At 33.2% G+C, this 22922-nt stretch overlaps 1 protein-coding gene across 1 annotated transcript in view; it reads right to left on the minus strand.

Moving 5' to 3' along the window:
- Nucleotides 1-592: 592 nt before the first annotated feature.
- LOC135835739 (beta-1,3-galactosyltransferase 5-like) overlaps nucleotides 593-22922 on the minus strand; it is a 57989-nt gene continuing 35659 nt past the window's right edge. Inside the window, exon 3 of the mRNA XM_065350145.1 lies at nucleotides 593-10585. Within this exon, the coding sequence (XP_065206217.1) occupies nucleotides 9444-10585 (1142 nt within the window). The 3' untranslated portion in view covers nucleotides 593-9443. The remainder of the gene's footprint in view (nucleotides 10586-22922) is intronic.

Raw genomic sequence — 22922 nt, forward strand, 5'->3', positions numbered from 1 at the left:
GCTTTTTGAACTTCAATGTTCTCAAGACTTGAGGTCTCATTGGCAAAATCATTTGTTACCTACATAATTTTTAAAAGGTTATAGATTTTAAAATTCAAACAATTCCGGTCTAATACAGACGGACACTATTTTGATTAGTTTTGTTTTCAAGTAATCAATATGCATACTGTACGAGTAGCCTCTCCCTCGAGAACCAAAAATAAAATCGTGTATCAGAATGAACATTCGAGAGAAGATTGCGTAGGAAGGTTCCAATCAAAATTATTTCCCAGGCTTTCAAATAAAAATTGAATACTCAATCCTCATTCTTCAACTCCCATAGTTATTTCTATTGAAATGAATCAAAATGATAAAGTAACTACAAAAGAACTACTTATGCAAATAAACGTATAGAATTTTGTTCACACATCAGTAGGTCTCTATGAAAAAAATTACATTTTACAAACTCATTCGTCCCTAGATCGATTCAATTTCGAACCAATACATAATTTCAGTTCAGCATTTACCTTAAAAATTTCACTTTTTTGTAAATCTTTCATTCAATTTATGTACCTAAATTACAGTTTATGGAAAAAATCGTAATAAAATAATATTTAAAAAAGAAAAGAAATACACGTTTTATTCGCACATATACACGAGTAAAATTCAGGTAACACATAATTTCGCGCACACTTTAATATAATAATTTACCATAATCGCCTAAATAATAAAATCGGTATACATGCTATTAAAATTACACACATTTGGAAACCCCTAAATTTTGATACATATTTTCACCATTACACACGACAAGTTTGTTTTTTGGAAATTACAAACATATTACAGTATAATCCGCAGCTACTAAGCGTTTCAAGTACACATCTTAACCTATTCTTTATTTTGAATTGATTTTTCTCGAACTAACACACCTCTCGTTCGTTTAAAATGGTAACAACGATTCAATCATTGTAAAAAATACGAAAAAAAATATACAAAAAGAAAACACAAGACAATACGCGCGCGTCACCCTTTTTTGTTTACGATTACAGTAAGTAGAAAATTTTCGACAACGAGACACAAAAAAAAACTTTGAGCAAATGCTTTACTTGTGTATGTTTATGCGTTTTAATCGTATATTATTACTTAATAGAATTCCTATAAAAATTCTGGTAAGAAAAAAACATAAATAACAGAGATTCGTTTTATAACAAGACACACGAAAAAAAAAGAAAAAAAAATACGAAAATGCTACACGATTTTACATTGTCAATCACCATTATGCACATAAAAGGTAAACAATCACAATATACACAGATACATGTAATTATTACGTAAGGTTTAAGTTGAAATTCGTACTTAAAAATATTAAATCTATAATTTCATTTCTAAGAAAAAAAAAATTGAATAATTAAAATAATATCGCGTGTAAAACCCTTTGATTCGTTTGGCGAAATGGAAAAAAGAATAAAGTCGTTTTAAAAAAATGCAATATAAATCTCGAAAATAAATATTAAAGGAACTTAACCATCATCGAGTCGACAAAATGGAAACAGAATTTGTCAATAAATAGTCGCTAACAATAAATAGAAAAAAATAAGAACAAAACAAAACAAATCATGTTTACAGCACCGAATTTTTCACACTCCAATTAACATTAGAAGGAGAGCAAGAGGAGGAGGAGGAGAGAGAGGATATTCTCTTCGTGTCGAACGGGAACGTACGTCGTACATATTATCCAGAAGTATGAATTTTATCACCTCATGCACACAAGTACTCCCATCTAATCGATATTTTTAATTAGTTATCTTTTACAATAATTTTAATCGATGAAAACTTCACGTAAATGAGCAATGGTTTTCACGTATTCGTGTAACGAGTTTTCCCCACCCTTATTCTGGTCACCTGGTGATCTCCTGTTTATTAAAATGTCCTCTCACGTAAGCTTACTCGTTTCAATATCGGTATGGGTTAAGTAATCGATACAAGTTGCAAATTATAAATGAGAAACTTTTATTATTCTTTCAACAACTCGAATGAAAATTAATACGGGGAGATACTCGATATAAAATTTTTATAGCGTTTTAAAAATTCGCCTGGTCATTGAAGACTCTTATTGGTTGTAAAACACGATTTTTTGAATACAATAAAATATGGTAGTAAAATTGCATAGTTTGTTTGTTCGAAGGGGTAAATATTTTCAAGTCGTCTAGATTCCTGTTTCAGGTTTTTGGGAAAGGTGTTTTGATGTCTGATCATTTAATTGCTCTTCGAAGCAAGGTATCAGAAAAGTTGTCAATCCCCCCCCCCACCCAGAAAAAACTATATTGTTTGATAAAAATTCATTAAAAATTACAAGTCAGTTTTTTCAATGCAGTTTGTTTTGACCAAAAATTACTCACAAGGAACATTCTGAAGTAATATCCTCCAATTGGAACGAAACCAAGCCAGATTGAAAGAGCATAGGTATCTAAAACCCCATTTATACTTGACCAAAATTTCAAAAGCTAAAGTTCATTTTTGGGTTTTTGTTAAATTTTTGATTTTTTTTTTCAAAAATGGGATATCACGAGCGTTTTTTTTTTATTGAGATACCGTCGGATTTATCCACATAACCATTCGACTTGAAGAACGAAAATTTTAAAAACTTTTCGGAGTTTTCAACGAAATTTTAAACTGGAAAGAATTGAAAACTCGCTGCGAATACTCCAGAAAATGGCATTAAACTTGTAGTTTTCGAAGTGGGAAGAGGGGAGACGATTAAAATGAAGTAAATTATTCACACTATTTCATTTCGTTTGAAAAAAAATGTAATTGTTTTTTTCATTTTTTTTAAATTTTCAAAAATTCACCAACAGCCAAAAAATGAACTCGAGCATCTAAAATTTTGTAAGAAGGAAGGTGGGAGGGGGGAGGAGTTAAGGCATGTTTTTTTGATCCACTTTAGTTGAATTCAAATCAGAGGGCGCCAGTTCAAAAGATAAATACCATGCTCAGATAAAATTTCACCTTCTTGTAAACAGAAAACTAGAAGGCTTCAAAGTTGGATAAAATTTTCAGAAAAATTGGAAATCTCATTTTCATTTATTGGCAGAAACTTTTCAACAACGGAGCAAAAAATTATGAAATTTATAGAGCAATTTCTTGACAAAAGAATTATATTATTGAACGGAAACGAACAATTTACAGGCAGGAGAGGGGGAAATTTAGAAAAAATCGTCATCATTTCCCAATTACTTGACAAGGTTTCAAAAACATGGAATTAGGTACCTACTAATTTTTCGCTAGCGGCGTTTTTTGCCAATTTTAGCGCATTTGTAAATCTGGAGGTATTCTTTTCATCGTCGAAACGGATCTGAAGAGTACCGGATGGAAGAATTTTACGGTAGGCGAAAGTAAATTTATATTTGTGAGGGTTGGCGTGTAACCGAACAAGATACCAGGTATTTTTTGCATTATCCTTGGCAGTATCAGTAATTTTAGCAGTGACCATTGAAGAGTACATATTTCGAGGAATGTGGCTGGGTAATCGGATTCCGTTACTACGTGCGAGCTGTTGAACATCCGATTGGGCGATCTCTGCTTTACAGATGGACCAAAAATAAGTACCAACACTTCATTCAGGGTATGCCTACTCTATTAATGATAAAATTTCAAATGAAAAGTTATTTTTCACTTCTTCAATAATTTCGAAAAATCGAATCTCTCTTTTTAAATTTGTTTTTAAATTTTTTTGACACTCAAAGTATGTAAAATGAAAATTAGTATTCTTTGAGATGACACTATTTTTCGACATTTCAACAAATTCTCCAAACAAATTAAAATTGTTCTTCTGATAAAAAAAAAAAAAAAAAAAACGGTTTTTTATTATAATTATGTTTTTGTAGTTTTCTGGCATTCCAACAAATATTTTGTCAAATGATAGGTAGCTATAAGAATTATTTTCTCATTCCCCCCCCCCAATTTTCACGAGAACACTTCCAATAATTTTCTCAAGTTTACCACGTTTTTTTTTGTTTTTTTTTTTTTTGAAAAAAGTCAGGTACATTTTTATAATTTTTCAACCAATCTTTACAAGATGAAAAACAAATTGATTTTTTTTTGTGTTTTCTCAATGTTTCAAAATTTCAACGAAATGATAGATATAAAAATGTTTTCAAGTAGTAAAATTAATTTTTTTAAAAACTGAGTTGTCTTGTTCATTTTTCACGTTTTTTTCGCTTAGATTATTTCGGAAAAAAGCTTCAATTTTTTGATATTTCAACAAAAGTTTAAAACATTATGCTTCCAGGATTTTTTTTAAGTAACTTATTTTTCAATTTAAAAAAAATTCGAGTCTCCCACACATTTTTTCGCTTGAATGATCATGATTTGAAAGTACACCGAGCTTCGCCTACATTTCTCCACAGTTCAGTAGCAAATCACTATACAAGGAAAAACAACCTTTATTTTTTCACTTTTTCTTAAAATAAGACCCGCAGGGCCCTGACTGCAGTTTCAAAAGCGTGTTCATCTCTTTTGCCTTCAGCACAACTGACAACACCCTCCCCCTCCCTCATCCGAAAATTCAAACCCAGATAACACTATCCGAATTACAAACATTACCACTCACTCGACCAAAAAATTCGATTCTAGAAACCCGTATGGCAAATAAATTCAAGATACACGAGTATGATTGAAGAAAAGTACAAGTCTACTGCGCCTGAACCGCGTATAGAAATCAAAAAAGCAACCCGAAGCCGAACCGAATCCCCCTACAAACCTACATCTTGTGTACTTTTCGGCCGGCTGCGGGTGATTTAGCAGCCGAGTATAATAAATAATTAATAAATACACACACAACAGCGGCGTATAGCGTTCGAAAGAGAGGAAAAAAAGGAAAGCGAAACTGTACGAGGAATAAGGCCGCCGTCGTAAGGCGTTACCAGGGTAACCGTCCGTCATTACGCACCCGCCGACGACTACTACAAAGTCCATCGACAAGAATTTTACCAAATGTACAATTTCCCTATTCTTTTTCTCCTCTTGGTCCTCCTGTTCATCCTCTATGTTCATCCTTGTTAACGGGCTAGACTATGTACACATTAAAATAACATCGTCGATGAAAATTGGGGGTTCAACGGGGGGGGGGGGGAGAGATAGGTGGAAAAATAAGGAGTGGTGAAAAATCAAATTTCCGTTTATTGATTACAAAGTAGCTTTTGAAACTTCCTTTATAAAATTTCGTTCTCTTATTTTTGATTTCGAAGGAAATGATGTTCTTCCAAGAGAATTGTATCGTTATATACAACCACCCTTATTGGCTACGAGAAAGAAACAAGGGATCGGGGGAAAAGAAAATTCGGATGTCGTTTCACGACGATTACACTCATCGTAGTAAAACGTTGTTGGTTTCATTGATGGCTACGGCCACAAATCAACCGCAATGAATTACCTACAGCTAATATACGAATTCGACGACGACGAGAGAAAAAAAAACTAAAAACTAAGCGAAAAAATTTGAACTAAAAAACCGTACGTGGCGATAATAAAAAAAAAAGATATGTAGGTTTAGTATATCGAATAAAAAACCTACTACACACATATGCATAAAAGAACCGCTATTTTTATTTCCATAAAAAAATATGCGGAAATGTCGTATAGGTAGGTATTAGAGAGAGGCATCTCTTCTTGATTTTTTTTTTAACGATGAGCATTACCTCAGGTTATTTTTTTCCTTAACGTATCACGCACATACAAGTTCACTTAGCGCGAACAGCGGACTATCATTTCGTGCAGTTTTTATATTTTTGCTCGAATTTCGTCCCATTTCCATTTCCATATATCTACGACCAGACGTCGCCATGAAAAAAGGAAATGTATGAGGTGGGAGAGAGAGAGGGAGGAAAAGGTATATTACAAAGAAATTGCACGTGAGATTGTACGTACATATATATGAATTCCACGAAGGGATGATCTCGTAAGAGGGTTTGTGGTACCTACCTATGTAATGTGTGGGTGTTTTTCTTTTTTATTGATATGGCGATGTTTAACGATGAGGCAAAAGTTGGCACAGGGTTTTTCAGGGTTTTATTTCGAGATGAAATACTCGTATAAGTACAACCATTTTATCTGTTTTTGGGAAATGGCAGAAAATAAATGTGAAGCAGGCGACAAAATTGAAGTTATTATTTTGTTTATATGTGATGATCAATAATCAAGATTTTGTTATATCCGCTGATAAAACCGTGGTTATTCATTATTACAGTTATTTTTCCAATTCTATTTCAGTTTATGTAAGTACGTTTGAGTGGATTGCAAGAAAAAAAAGTTGAAGGATTTTGATCAAATTCAGTGAACACTTTCAATTTGAGTTGAAAGTCGTCCAGAAAAATTTCCACTCCGGAGGTCCCTTTGAAACGGAGTTATCAACCTTAAAAAAAATCACTTTCAAAAAAACACTTGCGTGAGAAGACCGGCTTTTCTTCAAATACAAATCTTTTACAAACAAATTGAGTCACTTTTTTTGAAACATTTGTATGGAAAATAATCTGTTTACAATCGGATCGAATCATTTACGAACGATTGGTGATTAAATAAATTGATTGATTTCTTGGTGAATCATTCGCAAACGGATCAATTTAATTTACGACTGATTCGGTTTTTGTGAAACTATTGTGTAGAAATTAGGAATTGATCTGTTTTCAAGCGAAGTGAATCGAATCGAATCGAATCGAATCATTCACAACCGATTGGCGATTGAAAAAATTGATTGATTTTTAGGCGAATCACTCGCGAACGAATTGATTAATAGTTAGTGAATCATTCGCGAACGAATTGAATAATTTTTCAAATTTTTGAGGAACTATTCGCGAACGAATTGATTTGTATAAGTGACTCGTTCGCGAACGAATCGATTAATTTACTCAATTTTTTGTAAATCATTCACGAACGAATTGAATAATTTTTGGTGAATCATTAGCGAACGAATTGATTTATAAATTGAAGAATTGATCAATTTGTTCGCGAATGGTTCTTACAAAAAATTATTTAATTCGTTCATGAATGATTCCCTTAAATGATTTAATACTCTCACAAACAATTCACTCAGAATTGAATCAATTTGTTCGTATACAATTCGTTTGAAAACAGATTCACGCACTTGTTAATAAACGAAATCGTAAGGACATGAAAAACTGAACAATTGTGCCAGATCTGCTTTTGAAACCAGTTCACTGATTTTAAACCAGCTACAAAAATAGATAAAAATCAGAAATTTTGGAAAATATTCTAAAAAAAATTTGTATGACACGAAAAATTTATCAATTCTGGCCACTTAATTTTTGAAACCGGTTTAGTGTTTCACAACCTGACAATGGTATTTTATCCTACTAGTAAAATAAAGTGATTTTTGACGATTTTTGAGGTTTATTTCCCGAGCAGAGCGAGGGAAGTAATTAAAAATTGTCGAAAATCACTTTATTTCACTAGTTGAATAACATATTTTATCCAAACGTGGGAAAAAAATGCGCATTTGATCACTCGAGCGACTAGCGAGAGTGAATAAAGTAGTGTTTTATTCTACTAGTAGGATAAATGGTATTTCAAAAATGACCAAAAAAAATTAAGATTCTGAAAAAAACATGAATAAAAAATTCTACTACATGAAAAAATTGAACAACTGTGGCAGATCTGTTTTTTGAAACCGGTTCAGTGGTTCACAACCAATAGTCAAAAATGACCAAAAATGTGAGAATCTGGAGGAAACTCGAAAAAAAAGTTGCAGAAAATGAAAAGTCGAACAATTCTGGCAGATCGGTTTTTGAAACCGGTTCAATGGTTCGCATCCAGTAGTCAAAAATGACCGAAACATTTGAGATTCAGGAAAAACTTGAATAAAACTTATCAAGCATGAGAATTTGAGAAGTCAATTCTGATCGGCCAGTTTTTGAAACCAGTTCATCAGTTGTTTTGTGGTTCACAACCAAACATTAAAAAAATTTGCAATACAGAAAAAAACTTGGAGCAAAACTTATGGAGCATGATAGGTTATACAATTCTGATGGATCAATTTCTGAAACCGGTTCAGTGATTTGCCATCAGAAATTGAAGATAACCTGAAAATTAACCACACAAAAAAAAATAAAACAAAAGTTGTGTAGCATAAAAATTGAACAAAAAACATGTTTTCACTGAAATTATTTAACAATAGAAACAACGGAATACTTAGAGTCATGTAAATCACTTTTTAATGATTTTTAAACAATATTTTCAACGAATCAAAAATTTGTTTCAATTTTTCCAAGGAGTTTTCTCAAAATTTAGAGTTATACTGCCTACACCTCAAAAAATCAAGGCTCTCCAAAATACATAAAAATTTGTCTAAAACGCGATTCGAATCACATCAAAATGATTGAATCTTCACATTCACCAGCCCATCTCCAACAAATGCAAATAATACGACATTTCCGCATGATTTTCCATACAATAGCAGATCAAACGCCGATTTTCACTCTGCTAGCTTAACAGTTCTTACCATTCGATGGTAATTAAAATATACATTAAGTAAATACAATGGCACTTGCAGCATTTAGCTTGTTCATATATGAATACGAATATTCTTACAAGGGAATCTTACGACCTTGTCATCTTGGATTTGAATGAAACTTCGATGTATGAAAAAAACATGTCCAGAAAACTCCTAATATTAAATTTATAGCAGCCCAAGCTAATTAGGGCGGATTCCAGAGGAATTCGAAAATTTGACGACAGAAGTAGAATTTTTGTTGGATAATTCTTGAGTGTGGTTTGAAAAAGTGAAAAATTCATTATTTTAAAAAACGAACAGTTTTTTCACATTATCGTCGTCAGTTTTTCACTTGAAATTTTTTTTTCTGCACATGCGATGGAGTAAATTTTTAAACATTCGCCATAAATGATACCTGATCCAGTTTCGAAAATTTTATTCCAATATTCTTTACATTCGTCGAAGTTCAATTCAAATGCAAGTTTATCAGATCGAAAAATTCCCTCGTTAAATAAAGCTTGCGATACGTAGTACCTACGATATCCAATAAACGAAGGATAATAAAATGGCTTTAAAAAATATTCAATGAAAGGAAAATACAAGGAAGAAAAAATATGACAAAAAAATCACGAAAAAAAAATAAAAACAACAACAATAAATAAATTCTAAAAAAAACAAGCTCCACCCGAAGGTGAACAAATCATCTCTCGCTAGAATAGAGAAATACCGCATTATTTCAGCGCTTGGTGAAAATAATGGACGTTTTGGAAACGATTTCTCAGTTCTCATCCAAACTTCTCCGGTTCCAGCCGGCGAAGCACGAGCCGAAGTAACTACCTTGGATGGAAACAATCATTTGAGAAAAAAAATTCTCTGGAATACGCTGAATTTCTCTTTGCGAGGAATTACTTCGACATGATTCGATGTCCAGATCGGATTTATAATAACCTTTGCAGCCTTTTTATTTACACCTTACCCTGGTATCGTGTAATTTCTCCCATAAAATAAACTGTTCGTGGTACTTGACCATGTGGATACTGACCGCCTTGCGAACATTGCATACATTGTAGGGGATCCTTTTGTTGTAAAATTCGTTGATGTGAACCCTCTTGATGCCTATACTTTGAGCAACTACTCCGGTCATAAATACGTCCTCGAGTTTGAGATATGTGGCGTTTAAAGCGTTCGTGTAAAGATCATGGATAGCGTCGTTGCTCACTAGATAAGCTGGCCCTGTGGTAAAATCTGGGAAAAAGGTTTTCGGATACAGGTTAATGGAAACGTAGTATTTCGAGCTGCTCTTCCGTATCGGTTTCCATTTCTTGGCCAGTCGGCCGAATACCGTTCTTTCGGCGCCTTTATACTTCTCGGTGACCGAAAGTAATTTAGGAATGTTGATAAACATATCGTCGTCAGTCTTAAGTAAAAACGGCACAAGCGAGCAGTAATTATCTACCCATTCGAACATGGATACAGTCTTCAGCGTCAGGTTATCGTAGACGTCGATAAATTTAGCTTGGATTATATCGCCGTACATGTTCATCTCGGTCGCGATCGCCTCGTTCATCTCGTTCGACAAGGACGAACCGAGCACAAAAGCCACCCCTATATCTTTACGTTGACCGAAATGACCCCAAGTTTGTCGTATGGCCATCCGCATCTCTCCGTGATCCGGCGACGAGGTAATTAGCACCAGTAATTTCATATCTTTGCCCAGATCCGGACAGATTTCAGCGTTTGGGATATTATGTCCGGCATTGTATATATCTTTGGTTAAAACACCCTTCTGAGCTTTGAGATTCTTTTGATTTTGATTATTCTTAGGTGGTACCTTTTCGGTCGATTCCCTCTTCTTGAGACTGGCTGTTTTGATGGTGTTGTCGACGACGGAGCTGGCTCCTTCGTTCGAGGGCAGTATCGTATCGTTGGCTTTGGTAGTCTTTGCTGAGGCGGCATGTTTCAACGGTTTTACAGATTTTGATGCTATTACAGATATCAAAGCTGCTGCTCCTATTGGAGATGAAGCTCCTGGTATTGATGAAGATCCTGCTCCTCCGTTCGTTTCCGTATGGTTAACCAGTCGTATGGTGCTGTTTAGAGATTCTGAAACAAACAAATAAATTGTACAAATTAGTTGAGTTTATAGAAATATCTCAAAAATAGAAATACCTATAGTGAAGGAATGTTGGTGATAGGTAAGGTACACATTTCGTGAATTTTGAAGAAAAAATAATTCTAAATACAATTATTGAAGTTTATCGTCTTATGTGGTTATATTTTGATTCTTTCAAAACGTTTAGGCATTTTTTAAGGAAGTGCAAGTGCACATTTTTATTTTGAAAAAATTGTAAAACATAACCAAAAAAAGTCGGTTGAGAAGGAAGATACACACAATGGAAAATGTTCATTCTTGTAGCCATATTCTTTGTCAGTAAAATTGTCTGATTTAATTAATCAGTAACTCGTTCATTCACGAAAGATTTTTTCACCTCAGCTCCGAGTAAATTATTCACGTTCAAATCATCCTCAATTTCTTATTAATGGATGTGGATGTGAAAAAGTCTTATTTTGCCACATCCTCTTTCGCTGGATTTGATTCAGGAGTAGTTTTATTTTTCTATTCTAGATTGATTCGTCGATTCTGAACAAATCGTTCACAAACGAATTGAGTCCAGTTTTCCACGATAGGATTAGAATGGTCAAGTTTCGTCGTATCATCCATACATTTTTCAACTAATTTGATTTTTCAGTGATTCATTCGTTCGCGAACGATTTTCCTACATTGAGCAAATCGTTCGCGAACGAATCATTCATAATTTTTATTAATTAATTAAAAATAAAGAATAATGTTTCGTTTTGTCGAGTCGTATGTTGATAAGTTGTTGTTGTTGTTTATAAAATTTGATTTCTGAGTGACTCGGCAGTTCTTGAATGATTCATTGTTTTCGAGCGAATCATTCTCGAACGAATCAACATCGGTTTTAGTCAAGTTTTAGGATATACCTAATGTCTTATCTGATTTGATTTACTGGTAAATCACCCATTCATCATGGATTTTTCAGCTTTGATCAGATCGTTCGCAGACGAATCATTTTCAGTTGTCAATAATGAATTTGAAACAATTCAATTGATTTTCAAGAGATTTAGTGGTTCTTGAATGATTGGTCTGATTTTATTGGTAAATAATTCATTCGTGATCGATTTTTCGGCTTTGATCAAATCGTTCACGAACGAACCATCTTCAGTGGACGATGATGTATTTGAAATTATCAAAAAAATTACAGAAATCGTTCAGAAAATTCGTAAATTCAAGTGAGAGATTTGATTAGTATTTGATGCCAAAATTTTGTCAAAATAATGAAATATTGCAATGATTACCCAAAATATGAACGAATTTGCGCGTAATCATCAGTTGAGTAATAAAATTGATAAAAATGGTCGAAAATTCGTAAAAATTGTGAAAAAAATACGAGAAAATTGAGTCAAATGACGCAAACATTTTAGTAAACTTATGGAATGTGAGCTAAATTTACGAAAAATTAGTTGAAAATGAAGTAAAAGTTTTTTTTTTTTTTTTTTTTTTTTTTTTGGGTGTTTGTAATTACTTGATTATTACACCCGTCGTATGAGATTTAAATCGAGTTGGTAAGGTCAAGTTTTTTAATTAGGTCTAAGAATTTTTTAATTTCGGAAGGGTCGTCTGGTATGAATAGGGATCTTTCATCTATTTGTAGGGACAGTCTGTGCTGATGTAAGGAGGGACATTGAAATAGTAAGTGTTGGACAGATATAAGTTCTGAGAGGCAGAATTGACATGTGGGTTTTGGGGCCTTTTCATAGAGGTGATTGTGTGTGATTTTTGTGTGGCCAATTCTCAGTCTGGTTATAATGATTTCTTCAAGTCTGTTTAAGTGGGAGAGGTTTTTCCAAGGATGGACTAATTTTTTATGTTGAAAGAGCTTGTTTGTGGTTTGAAGGGACCAAAAGTTTTGCCATTTCTTAAGTGTGTTTTGGGTGAAGATAGATTTGAGGTCGTCAGCTGTGATAAATATAAAGGGAGAAAGGATGGTGGCAGATTTTGCATTAATATCTACAATTTCATTTCCTAAGATTCCAACGTGGCTGGGTACATACATAAACTGTATGAAGAAGTTTGAATTTTGTAAGTCAAATAGAGTTTTATGAATATTTTGAATTAGAAGGTGATCGGAAAAAAGATTTTGGATGGCAGTTAGTGAGCTGAGGGAATCACTTTGAATTAAGAAGGACTTATTTTCTGATTCATAAGTGAGTATGTCACAGAGACAGTGGAAAATAGCTGTGAGTTCGGCAGTGTAGATTGAAGAACAGTTATGGATTTTAAAATTTGAAATTCTATCATTTATAGAGTATGCATATCCTGTGTGAAGTGTTGGTATTTTTGATCCATCTGTAAAGCAAAGATTGAATTTTTTGTATTCTGATAAAAGTTCAAGATAGTTCTGTTTTATTACTAATGGAGAGTGGCTATTTTTTGGGTAGTTAATAAGCTGTAGGTTGACTTGAGGAGGTTTTAGAAGCCAAGGGGGGTATAATATTGGTTTTTGGATGAGAGTTTTGGGATTGATTTGAAGATCATTCAACATTGTGATGAAATTAGAAATGGGTCCTTCTATATGATCAAAATGTTGGGGATTGGGTGAATGATGAAATATTGTAAAGACCTCCGAATAAAGAAAAAAAATTAGAAAATCAACAAAAAACTGACATAAAACACAAACAAAATTAATGAAAATTACGTAAAAATTCAGGAAAATTTTACATTAAGTATATAAACCAACGTAATCTCATCAACTTTTTTAAAATTTTCAACAATTTAGGCTATGCATAAATTTCACTGATTTTCTGATGTGTTCGCTCCATTTTTTTTTTCAAATTAAGTATGTGTAATTTTTGCCAAACTTTTTCAAATGTGACTCTTTTCAATTATTTTTATGCAAGTTTAGCTGATTTTTCATGAATTTTAAGGAATTTATAATTATGCAATACACTTTTTTTAATGATACGTATTTTATCAATTTTTTTATTCTCTTCAGTCTTCACTACCAATTTTCGTGATTTTAGACCATTTTTGGATTAATTTTGCCATTTTATCACGTTTTTAATTTCCAAACATTTAGAAGTCAATTATACGATTTTTTTTTTGAAATTTCCAGTAATTTTTTTCACATTTTCGCAATGTTTTATAAAAATGTTCTCACTATTCTATCAATTTTTGTAATTTTTTAATACGTAATTTCTGGATGAATTTGAGCATTATTTTATCATTTTTTTCTCGATTTTAAACAATTTCGCACAGCTTACGTTGTAACATTTTGAATCTAGATGAGTTTTTATGATTATGGTGGAATTCATCTCAATGTGTAGGTAATCCTCTCCCCATCTTATTTTCATTTCGGTAGGTATGACCTGAATACGAACTAGCTATAAGTATTTCATTGAAAAATAGAGTCACTTTGGTATAGACAAAGATGGGAAATTACAAATTGCACAGAAAATTTCTTCAAATACTTAGCAGAAAATTGAGCCATTATTCTAACCATACCGCAAATTTGGTCATTAGTATACTTCTTTGAAATTTTCATCAATGTTTCGATGAAAATTCAATCGCACAACAGGTACATATAATCCGTACGTGATATTGAGTTTTCGTTTCTACCTCTCTCTCCTGCTATCTTTTCCATCTTGGATTTATCAAATTGAAGGAAAACCGCATCGCCGATATTAAGGTTTATTACGTGCGGTCTCGATGACGAAACATCCACACATTTGAATAATTACCCACCATGTGCTTTTTCCCTCTTTTTCTCTTTCTCTGTCACTCGTTCTCTCCGGTTCAGAGCAGCAAATACAGAATTTACAAATACATACTCGTTTGTTCTTGCAGAGTACCCACTGCTCTTAAATATTATGTGCAATATGCTCGTAGGTATAAGTAAGTATTTACATTTGTAATGTCCATCTTCACTCTTGGATGAAATTAGAAATGACGCAGTGCTTTGTAATTTTGCCTGAGATGATGGACGAAAACTAAACCCGCAGATAATTGCATAGTTATTCGGACAAGATTACTGATTACGCCATTTATGTAGTAGGTAAAACGTTTGTTGAAGATTTCTTCTTTTATTTAATGGTCGAATTATTCGTGCATTATTTTCATTATATTTTTTTTTGTAAATAATTCCATTTTTTATTTATTATAAGTGCGTGAGAGTAAGAGTATTCGAGTTATTTTATCTCTATTCGAGTTGATTTTTTCCACGAAAGCTTAATGAAGTTTTAATTGTTCGCGGTCAGAAAAATAATAATAATTTGATAGGTTTGTTTTAAAGTTAGTTTATTGGAAACGAGCTGACTTGAAGGTTAAAAAATTTCGACAAATCAAGTGAATTTGGTAAAACAAGGAAGTATAATGGCAATGTTTGGCCTCGAGCAATTCTCGTTCCTCATTCTATTTTACGGATATTTAAACATAAATGGAAAGAATACAGACGTTGTTTATAATAGTTGAAAAAAAAAATCATCACGATCGATAAATTTTGTCGATTTTTTTTCAGGGGGGCAACAGAGGGTTCTCAAAAATTGTGCGGAGTGGCTGGAGGGGAATGAGAAGTAATTTCCAAAAAACAAGCGATAATTCGAATTCCTCGGCGGCCTAAAATTAGATGTGACATCACATTTTTATTTTCAAACTTTTTCTCGAAATTGAAGGTCTAAAGGAGCACTGAGAGGTGATACCGAAAAAATAAGCGAATATTCGAACTCAATTTCCTCAAAAACCTAAAAAATGATGAACCACTAATCACATATGTACGATTTCTTGGTATTTTGTTCGCGTTGATTGGATAGTGGGGGGGGGGGGATTCAGAAATACCGGATCTCGAACGAAATTCTGAGCGTAAAAAAATATCAGGAATTTTGTCGGTGAATTTCCAGGTCAAAAGTTTTCTCAATCAACCCAAATATGGTTCTCCGTTCTGTACATCGCCTTCAGCATCCTATGCTTTCTGCAAATCCTCTGTAGCAATTCTCAAGTCTCATCGATTATAAAACCGATTCCACCATGGCGTATATTTTCCACTCGACTCGGCTAACGTTTCGCATTTTCACTGCACAGGCAGAAGCACACAATCTAATACACATTCGAACAACAAAACTCCGCCTCGTTGAATTTTCCATACACCGCAATTTCTAAATCAGAAGTCTTCTTAAGCTGTTTTTCGTTAGTGCTCCGTTCGTTCGTTCGTAATCTTATAATTTAAATACAGAGATGAGGATAATCTTCGAGAGGATTTTAATACATGCGAGCGAAGCTCACTGACGTCAACTTCCGGACGAAAAACTCCAAAGTTTTATTCGCTTTAGTGCACATTACACCCTTCAACCTGCTTCCTTTGCAAAAGGATATGAATTTTTACAACGCAGGCCACACAGCAAATCTAACGGAAAGCAAAACCTTTACGGTACGAAGATTTCACCGGATTTCGCATCCAAATGTTATAAAATTTTCAACTCGACTGTCCGCAAAGGTCATTTCGGCAGTGAAAAACATCTCCTCGATATATCTAGCGAATTTATATTTAAAATTCGACTGAATTGTTAAAAAAAAAAAAAAAGAAACAGGCCCTGGCCAACACACACTTCACCTCGTTAAATATTTCATTCGGATCACTATTTGAAAAAAATATCACCCGGATCGCAACCCTACACTTCGCCTCACCTTATATAAAATTTTTGACGCGAGCCTGAATCTCATTAGAATCGTCACAGCTGTAAAAAAAAAATTTTCTGATAAAAGACCCACGAAGATTAACGACAAAAAAATTATAATTCCGCGAAACTCTTAAAATGGAAATTCTGTATTTGGAAAAATTTTCGCCTGCATTTTGAATATAAATTACATTTAAAAGTAGAACTTGGTGAAAAAAGTCAACTCTTTATTTTAATTTATAGGCGACATTGCTATGTGTTAACCTCCAGTGAAAAATTCACGCGTGTTTCCAACTCGATTTTTTTTCCTTTCTCGAATACGATAAAGAAATTATACAAAAGGATATTCCGTGCACCTTTTAGCGCTATATATGGTTCTGCATGCCAGGAAATATTGCTATTCGTCGGTGCCGCGAATAATTTAAAAGGGTACTCGCGAATACAAGAAAAACGCATTTAAAGTAAACTCGCGTTCTAATATGTACGTTTGTATAAGTAATATACAACGCTATAATAGAATACGAGTAGAAGCTTGCAAAATACCCAATAAATTGTTTCGCTAATATTGGTAAATATTTGAAAATCAATACCAGAATACTTGTCTTATATTACAAAGGTTGAGATTTTTATTTTTCAGTATCTATTTGCAGATAAATATTTTATACATAAAGCAATGTCCTGAAATAACAAAGTAACCAGGAAAATTATCTGCATTGTACAATTTTGCGAAAAACACGTTTCATGCATCTAGAAAATTTAACACGGTCAAGGACGTGAAATTTATAAAATTAAAAATCGATATGTAAATTAATCACTGGTTGAAAATTTAGTTTGTGTATTTAAATAAATCCTTGGTTCGTGATCAACTATGTATTCTGCATTCGCATTCCCTAATGATCTACTTTGGCTAATTGGGAGTAGTAGAATTTGCGTGCTGTAAAAAACAGTATATAGGAGACCAGGTAGCCTAATAATCAATGAGAAGGTGTGAAGAGAGTCGAGGGATTGAAGAAATGGAACTGGAGGCATCATTTAGAATAAATTTCACGAATGAATAAATAAATTTGGAAAAAAATTGCGCTAATGGTAATTTTTATCAAGTTTGATTATAAATATAATGCTTTAAAAAAAACAATAATTTGAAAATTAAGAGATTATTCATGAGAGGGTACGGGACGTGCTGAATATTTAATCAATTATTCTGCATATTCTCAACTTTTTTTTGATACCTACCTAATTTAATCGTCACTACTTATCGATTTCTGTTATTTCTTGGATTTGAATTTATGACGAACCATTTCTGGACTTGAGTCCTCCTTCCGGTTTTGCAAATTTTTTTCTTTTGGATTTCTCCAGCTGATCGACTACGATCTCCTCACTAAATACGTGCAGGGTTGAACGAGAGAGCCTCAATGTTTTGGCACTCGTTTCAACACTCCATTCCCCCTTTGAAGTAGGTATCTGGTATATGCAAAATAATTTTTTCAAAGTTTCGAAAGTTTAAAGTTCAATTAGAGCTACCATATAAAATTTGGAAACGAATCAGTAAACTTACTTTTTTCAAATTGAAAGAAGAAAAAAAGTAGAAAATCCGTCTGACCAATGGTTTGCTGGATTTTCAAAAATGCTGATATGGAATTTCGAATTCATTTTTTCGAATCCAACCCCTTCTTCTCCTTCTCACCATACAACAACTTGAAGACTTTCGCAACAAGCCCCTAAAAGTTGTTTTTTATTGCTAAAATTAATGAAAATTCATGTTTTTCTTTCAAACCAAACTGTCCAGAAAGTCTTGTTTCAAGCCAAAATTCACAAAAATCGTACTTTTTCATCAAAATTGCCTAAAAGACTTTTTTTTTTACCAAAATCGCAGAAAAATCTTTTTTTTGGTCAAAATTTTCAGTAAGTCTCGCTTTTTTTGGTCACAAAAAATATTTTCGCTTTCGTCAAAATTGCAAAAAAAAAAAAACAGTTTTTTTCTATCAAAATTACGAAAAATCTTACTTTTTTGAAAAAAACGGTAAATAAGACATTTTTTTATCAAAGTCGAAAAAGCCTGGTTTTTAAAAATCAAAATCGCCTAAATTGTTCGACCAAGTAAAATTGCAAGAAATTCTCACATTTGAAGATTGAGGGTTTTTTTTGGGGGGGGGGGGATTCATTCGAGGATTTGAATGCGAAAATTCATTATTCAGGGAAAAAACTTGAACGAAAAATTTGAGGAAAAGGATATTCGGGCTGGATTCGGGAGATTGTCCCAGAATGTTATTTTTAGATAGGATTTGAGCCTCGAGGTGTTCTCACAAAATTTCGAAATGAAAAAGCAGAACTTTTTGGCAAGACATTGATTTTACATAACAATTTTTAGTTTTTCCAATTCCAATACATATCTTTATATTATTCCAAGATTCTTTCCGCAGGGGTGGATGTCAAAAATATCTATCAGAAGAGGAAAAGGAAACGTGTTTCTGCCCAAGAGAGCATCAAAATGTTCGGAAAATATTTATTTTAGAAAGTCAAAACAACAGTTTTCATCATAATTTTTCAATGGGTTCATTAAAAATGCAATCTTGTTCTTCTAAAATGAATTATTATAGTTATTACAATGGAAAAGACTGAATATCCAAAGTTTTGTATAAGTGATTTCTTTCCGCAGTCAATTAAATAATCCTGATTATGGAACCTCAATAGATTCATTTTTTTAGATTTGAGTAATTTTTTCAGAATTATTCAAACTACAGAGACTAGGGAGACTTTTCTGAAAATTTGCCCTTCTTGAATTAATCAATTCCCAAAATATGGATTTTCAAGTTGAATTCGCGAAAAAATATCAAAAAATTCGATGGGGAAACTTGTGTATTATGTACTTTTTAAAAAAAAATCAAATTTTGATTTTCTTTGGATAGCGCTTCAATATCCACTTTTGATACACGTCAAAAAAATGTTTTTTAGGATTCCTCCCCCCCCCCAAAAAAAATTGAAAATGTATACAAATTAAACATTTGTAAATGACAAAAATTGTATCTTAGTAGGTCTCAAACCGTTAGAAAAAACCAACGATCTTACGCATAGAACTGCGTCGAATTTTATCACTTCTACTGTCGAAATTTAGCTCACAAAATTTTCATTTTAGGAACTGAGGTCTAAATTTTGCAATTGTGTATCTAACTAAAAATTTTGCCTCTTTGCTTCAAAATATTTCAATTCCCTGCCATTAATTCGTAAAAATTTATTCACTTTAGACACTTCATTTATTATCACCCATTTCGTCATAACTTGGGTAAACATTGCAAATTTTATTGCAAAATAACGTATCATGTCAAAGTGAAATTTCGAATAAGTAATATTTAGCTTAGAAAATCAATGTAGGTATTTGTTCACAAAGGGCCGAGAAGAGGGAAGGGACGGGAAACCGCAGAAATTCAACGCTAAAAATTTTTCTAATGACAAAGCTATTCGCGAAAACAGTCCAGTTATTTGGGATGCAGACTTCGGTGGACACTGTCCTCAAAATTTCGTTCAATTTAACCCTTCTCTTTTTCCTTCTTAAAATTCTCCTCATCAATATTGTTCATCATCATCACACATCGTACCTTGAAATACTTTCAGAAACATCCGAGTCAACTGATATTATTTCAAAGTTCAGACATCATTTTCCTTGGATAATACAAGCAAAAAACGCATCAACGTGTCCTCAAATGTCGAAATGTAACGTTTTCCTCGAATAAATCGGTATCTTACTCAATTCTCGAAACCGCAACCGGCAAAATTACAGAGTACGATGCGAGTATTACGTGGTATTTACACGGTCAAAAACTCGTTCTGGATTTGTGCTATTTTCATACAAAGGTGTACATACCATACTTTAAAAACCTACTAAATCCAACATCTACGAGTAACATCCTGTTTTAGCACACACCGAAGAATCTAAGGCGATACGTGTCCAAAGCTAACGTAAAGGAGAATATGGCAATGGCATCATCGCGATCGGCAGGGAACCGTTTTGATTTAAGTACCCAGTCGTAGGTCTATAGGTAGATGTACCTGGACGATCTAACTCATTGATATACGAGCACTGTACCAAGTACCATCCGCCATCCGGAGATACTTAGGTAGGTACATTGGTAATCGCAAAAAGAATCTACATTTAGCTTGTTTACGCCCTATGTGTTAATCAGCACCACGTAAACATGGAATCCATAAGAATCTATAGTATATTCATCGTATTCTACATCAGTTCGCGGTTTGTTTTTCTATTAGTTCTCTGCACTATTTGTTTAATGACATCAACCTGGTACGTTCGGTAGCTTCCAGCGACAGTGTTAGCCGCACTGTCCTCGCGCCAGTTCCAAGTTTAAGGTCATGACCTCCAAAAAAAAAAGCCATCAGCTTACGAGCACGCGATAATGCGGTTGCCATTAGAAAAAGAAAAAAACTGTTTCCATGTACGAATTTGGTGGCTTTTCGTTATCATTTATCGAATCCAGCGTTGCAGTATACTATATCGTACCCGTATCATGTACGATTTCTATAATAATAAAGGATGCGTAACTGTGTCATACACATATCGCGTGTATGATGGCGATGGTCTCCGGCGGATAGGTAAATAAATACATAGACGTACTACCTATATACATGGCACCTATACGAGGTAATTTATCCAATACCATGTATAGTTTTACACGCGCTTATATGCAAAGTAGCGCAGGCCATCGTACTTATGTTAAGAACGCGAACGTATAAGCGGAAAATGATGACTTGATTACCATCAGCAGCGCTAAGCGAGCAAATTGGTTAAAAGCGAGCGTCAAATTTGGCAGCTCGATAGGAAAAATCTTAATTAGTCGTCACTTGGGTACTACACAAATGTCGTCGTCGTCGTAGTTTAAGTAGCAAATAATTACCGTATTTACATAAGAATGAGATTACGTCGAAGTAGAAAATAGTATAGAAAAGTGGATCCTATTTTTCAATTTTAGTGATTTTTTGAAAATTCAAAGGCACATGTGCATGGTCCATGAAAAAAAATTTAGTTTTGTCAAATCGAGTTGGAAAATTGAAATTTGATTTACTGTTCCCAATACTTTTGACCTCTCAAATTGATTGGTATCGTGGTTTGGAGTTTTTTTTTTTTTTCAAAGAATATCAGGAAAACAGCACCTAACATTTTTGGTTCAGTCATCATTTTTCAAATCAATTAAGAACCAAAAATTTACTGGAGTCGTCAGAACGATTCGAAACCGTTTCCATTGATCAGAAAATTAATGTTTGAATTCGTCAAAATAATAAAAATCATGCTTTTACGGGGTGAAGGGGGTGCGTATGCTGGTCCACCATTTTCTAGCGAAAGCGAATTTTTCATAAGTCAAAAACTATGAAATTTGTGTAAAATGAAAAAATATGACCAATTTTACGAAAATCTTGAAATTTCATGCCAGTAGAACCTGAGATTTTGAAAAAATAAAAAAAATGACGAAAATTTTTTTGTTTTTTCATATTTTTAGATTTCTTGGGTTCTACCTACAGCATGAAATTTCAAAATTTTCGAATAATTGGTCATATTTTTTCATTTTCCACAAAAAAGGACTCGTGTAAAATTTGTGTAAATGTCATATTTTTTGACATGATAAAAATTCGCTTTCGTAAGAAAATGGCGGACCAGCATACCCTCTTGTATAATTAGGGTGGATCGCCCATAGCTTCCCTTCCAAAAAAAAGTCGGCGAATTATGACCAAGTTCAGCAGAAACCTTCATTTTGAGTTGAAAGTTACTCTGAAAAATTTTTAGCAGCAGAGGTACCCTTGGAAGGGAGATATGGGCTCTCAAAGAGAAAACATTTTCGAAAAATTCGTGGTTTTTTCGCTTCTGGAGCTATACAACCTGATTTCGGAAAAATGACCTAGTCAATCCCGAATGAAAGTATGTATTTGAGATTCTGCGTCAATCTAAGTACGATGCTATCGCTGTCAAAATCCAAGACCTCTTTTAAGATTCTCCTAAGCAGTTTATTTGAAAATCGTTATCTTTTTGATAAATTCGTGTTTTAAAATTTTTTTTTCTTAAATACATATTTTGCATTAATCATGCTAAAATATTAAAAAATATCGTTCCTGAAACTAGGAAAATGTATTGGAACGCAGTGGTGCCAATTTTTTGTGATTATTGCCAATTTCAAAAAACAGAAAAAATTTCATAAGTTTTTGGCTATTTTGCTCGATTTTTTGAAATTGACAATAATGGAAAAAAATTTGAAAGTTATTTACGAGATAATTGAATCGTATATTCTGACGTCAATCTATCAAAAATGTTCTTACCTATTTATAGTTTTCAAATTACACACCTTTTTTCCACATTTTAGTGTAACCGTCACAAATAAAATGAAAAATGAACACTCATTGCAGCAAAGACAGAATTTTGAACCAAAGTTGAAGCGACTAGTACTTTATTGCATAAAACTATACGGGTTCTTCATGTCGACTTATCCTCTTCTTCTCCTTCCCTCATTGTCATGCTCTACCCTTTTTATTGATCATAGGGTGACAAGACTGAACTTGGCTAGCATAATGTGTAGAAAAATAAGAAAAAAATGTCAATAACTAGAATTTTTTAAAAATCCAATGTTTTCGAACATTTTTGACACGAAAAAAAAATAAATTCAGAAATTATGATGGAGAAATAAATCTTAACAGC

The sequence above is a fragment of the Planococcus citri genome, chromosome 2, assembly GCF_950023065.1.
Source record: "Planococcus citri chromosome 2, ihPlaCitr1.1, whole genome shotgun sequence".
In the NCBI taxonomy this organism is placed as follows: Eukaryota; Metazoa; Arthropoda; class Insecta; order Hemiptera; family Pseudococcidae; genus Planococcus; species Planococcus citri.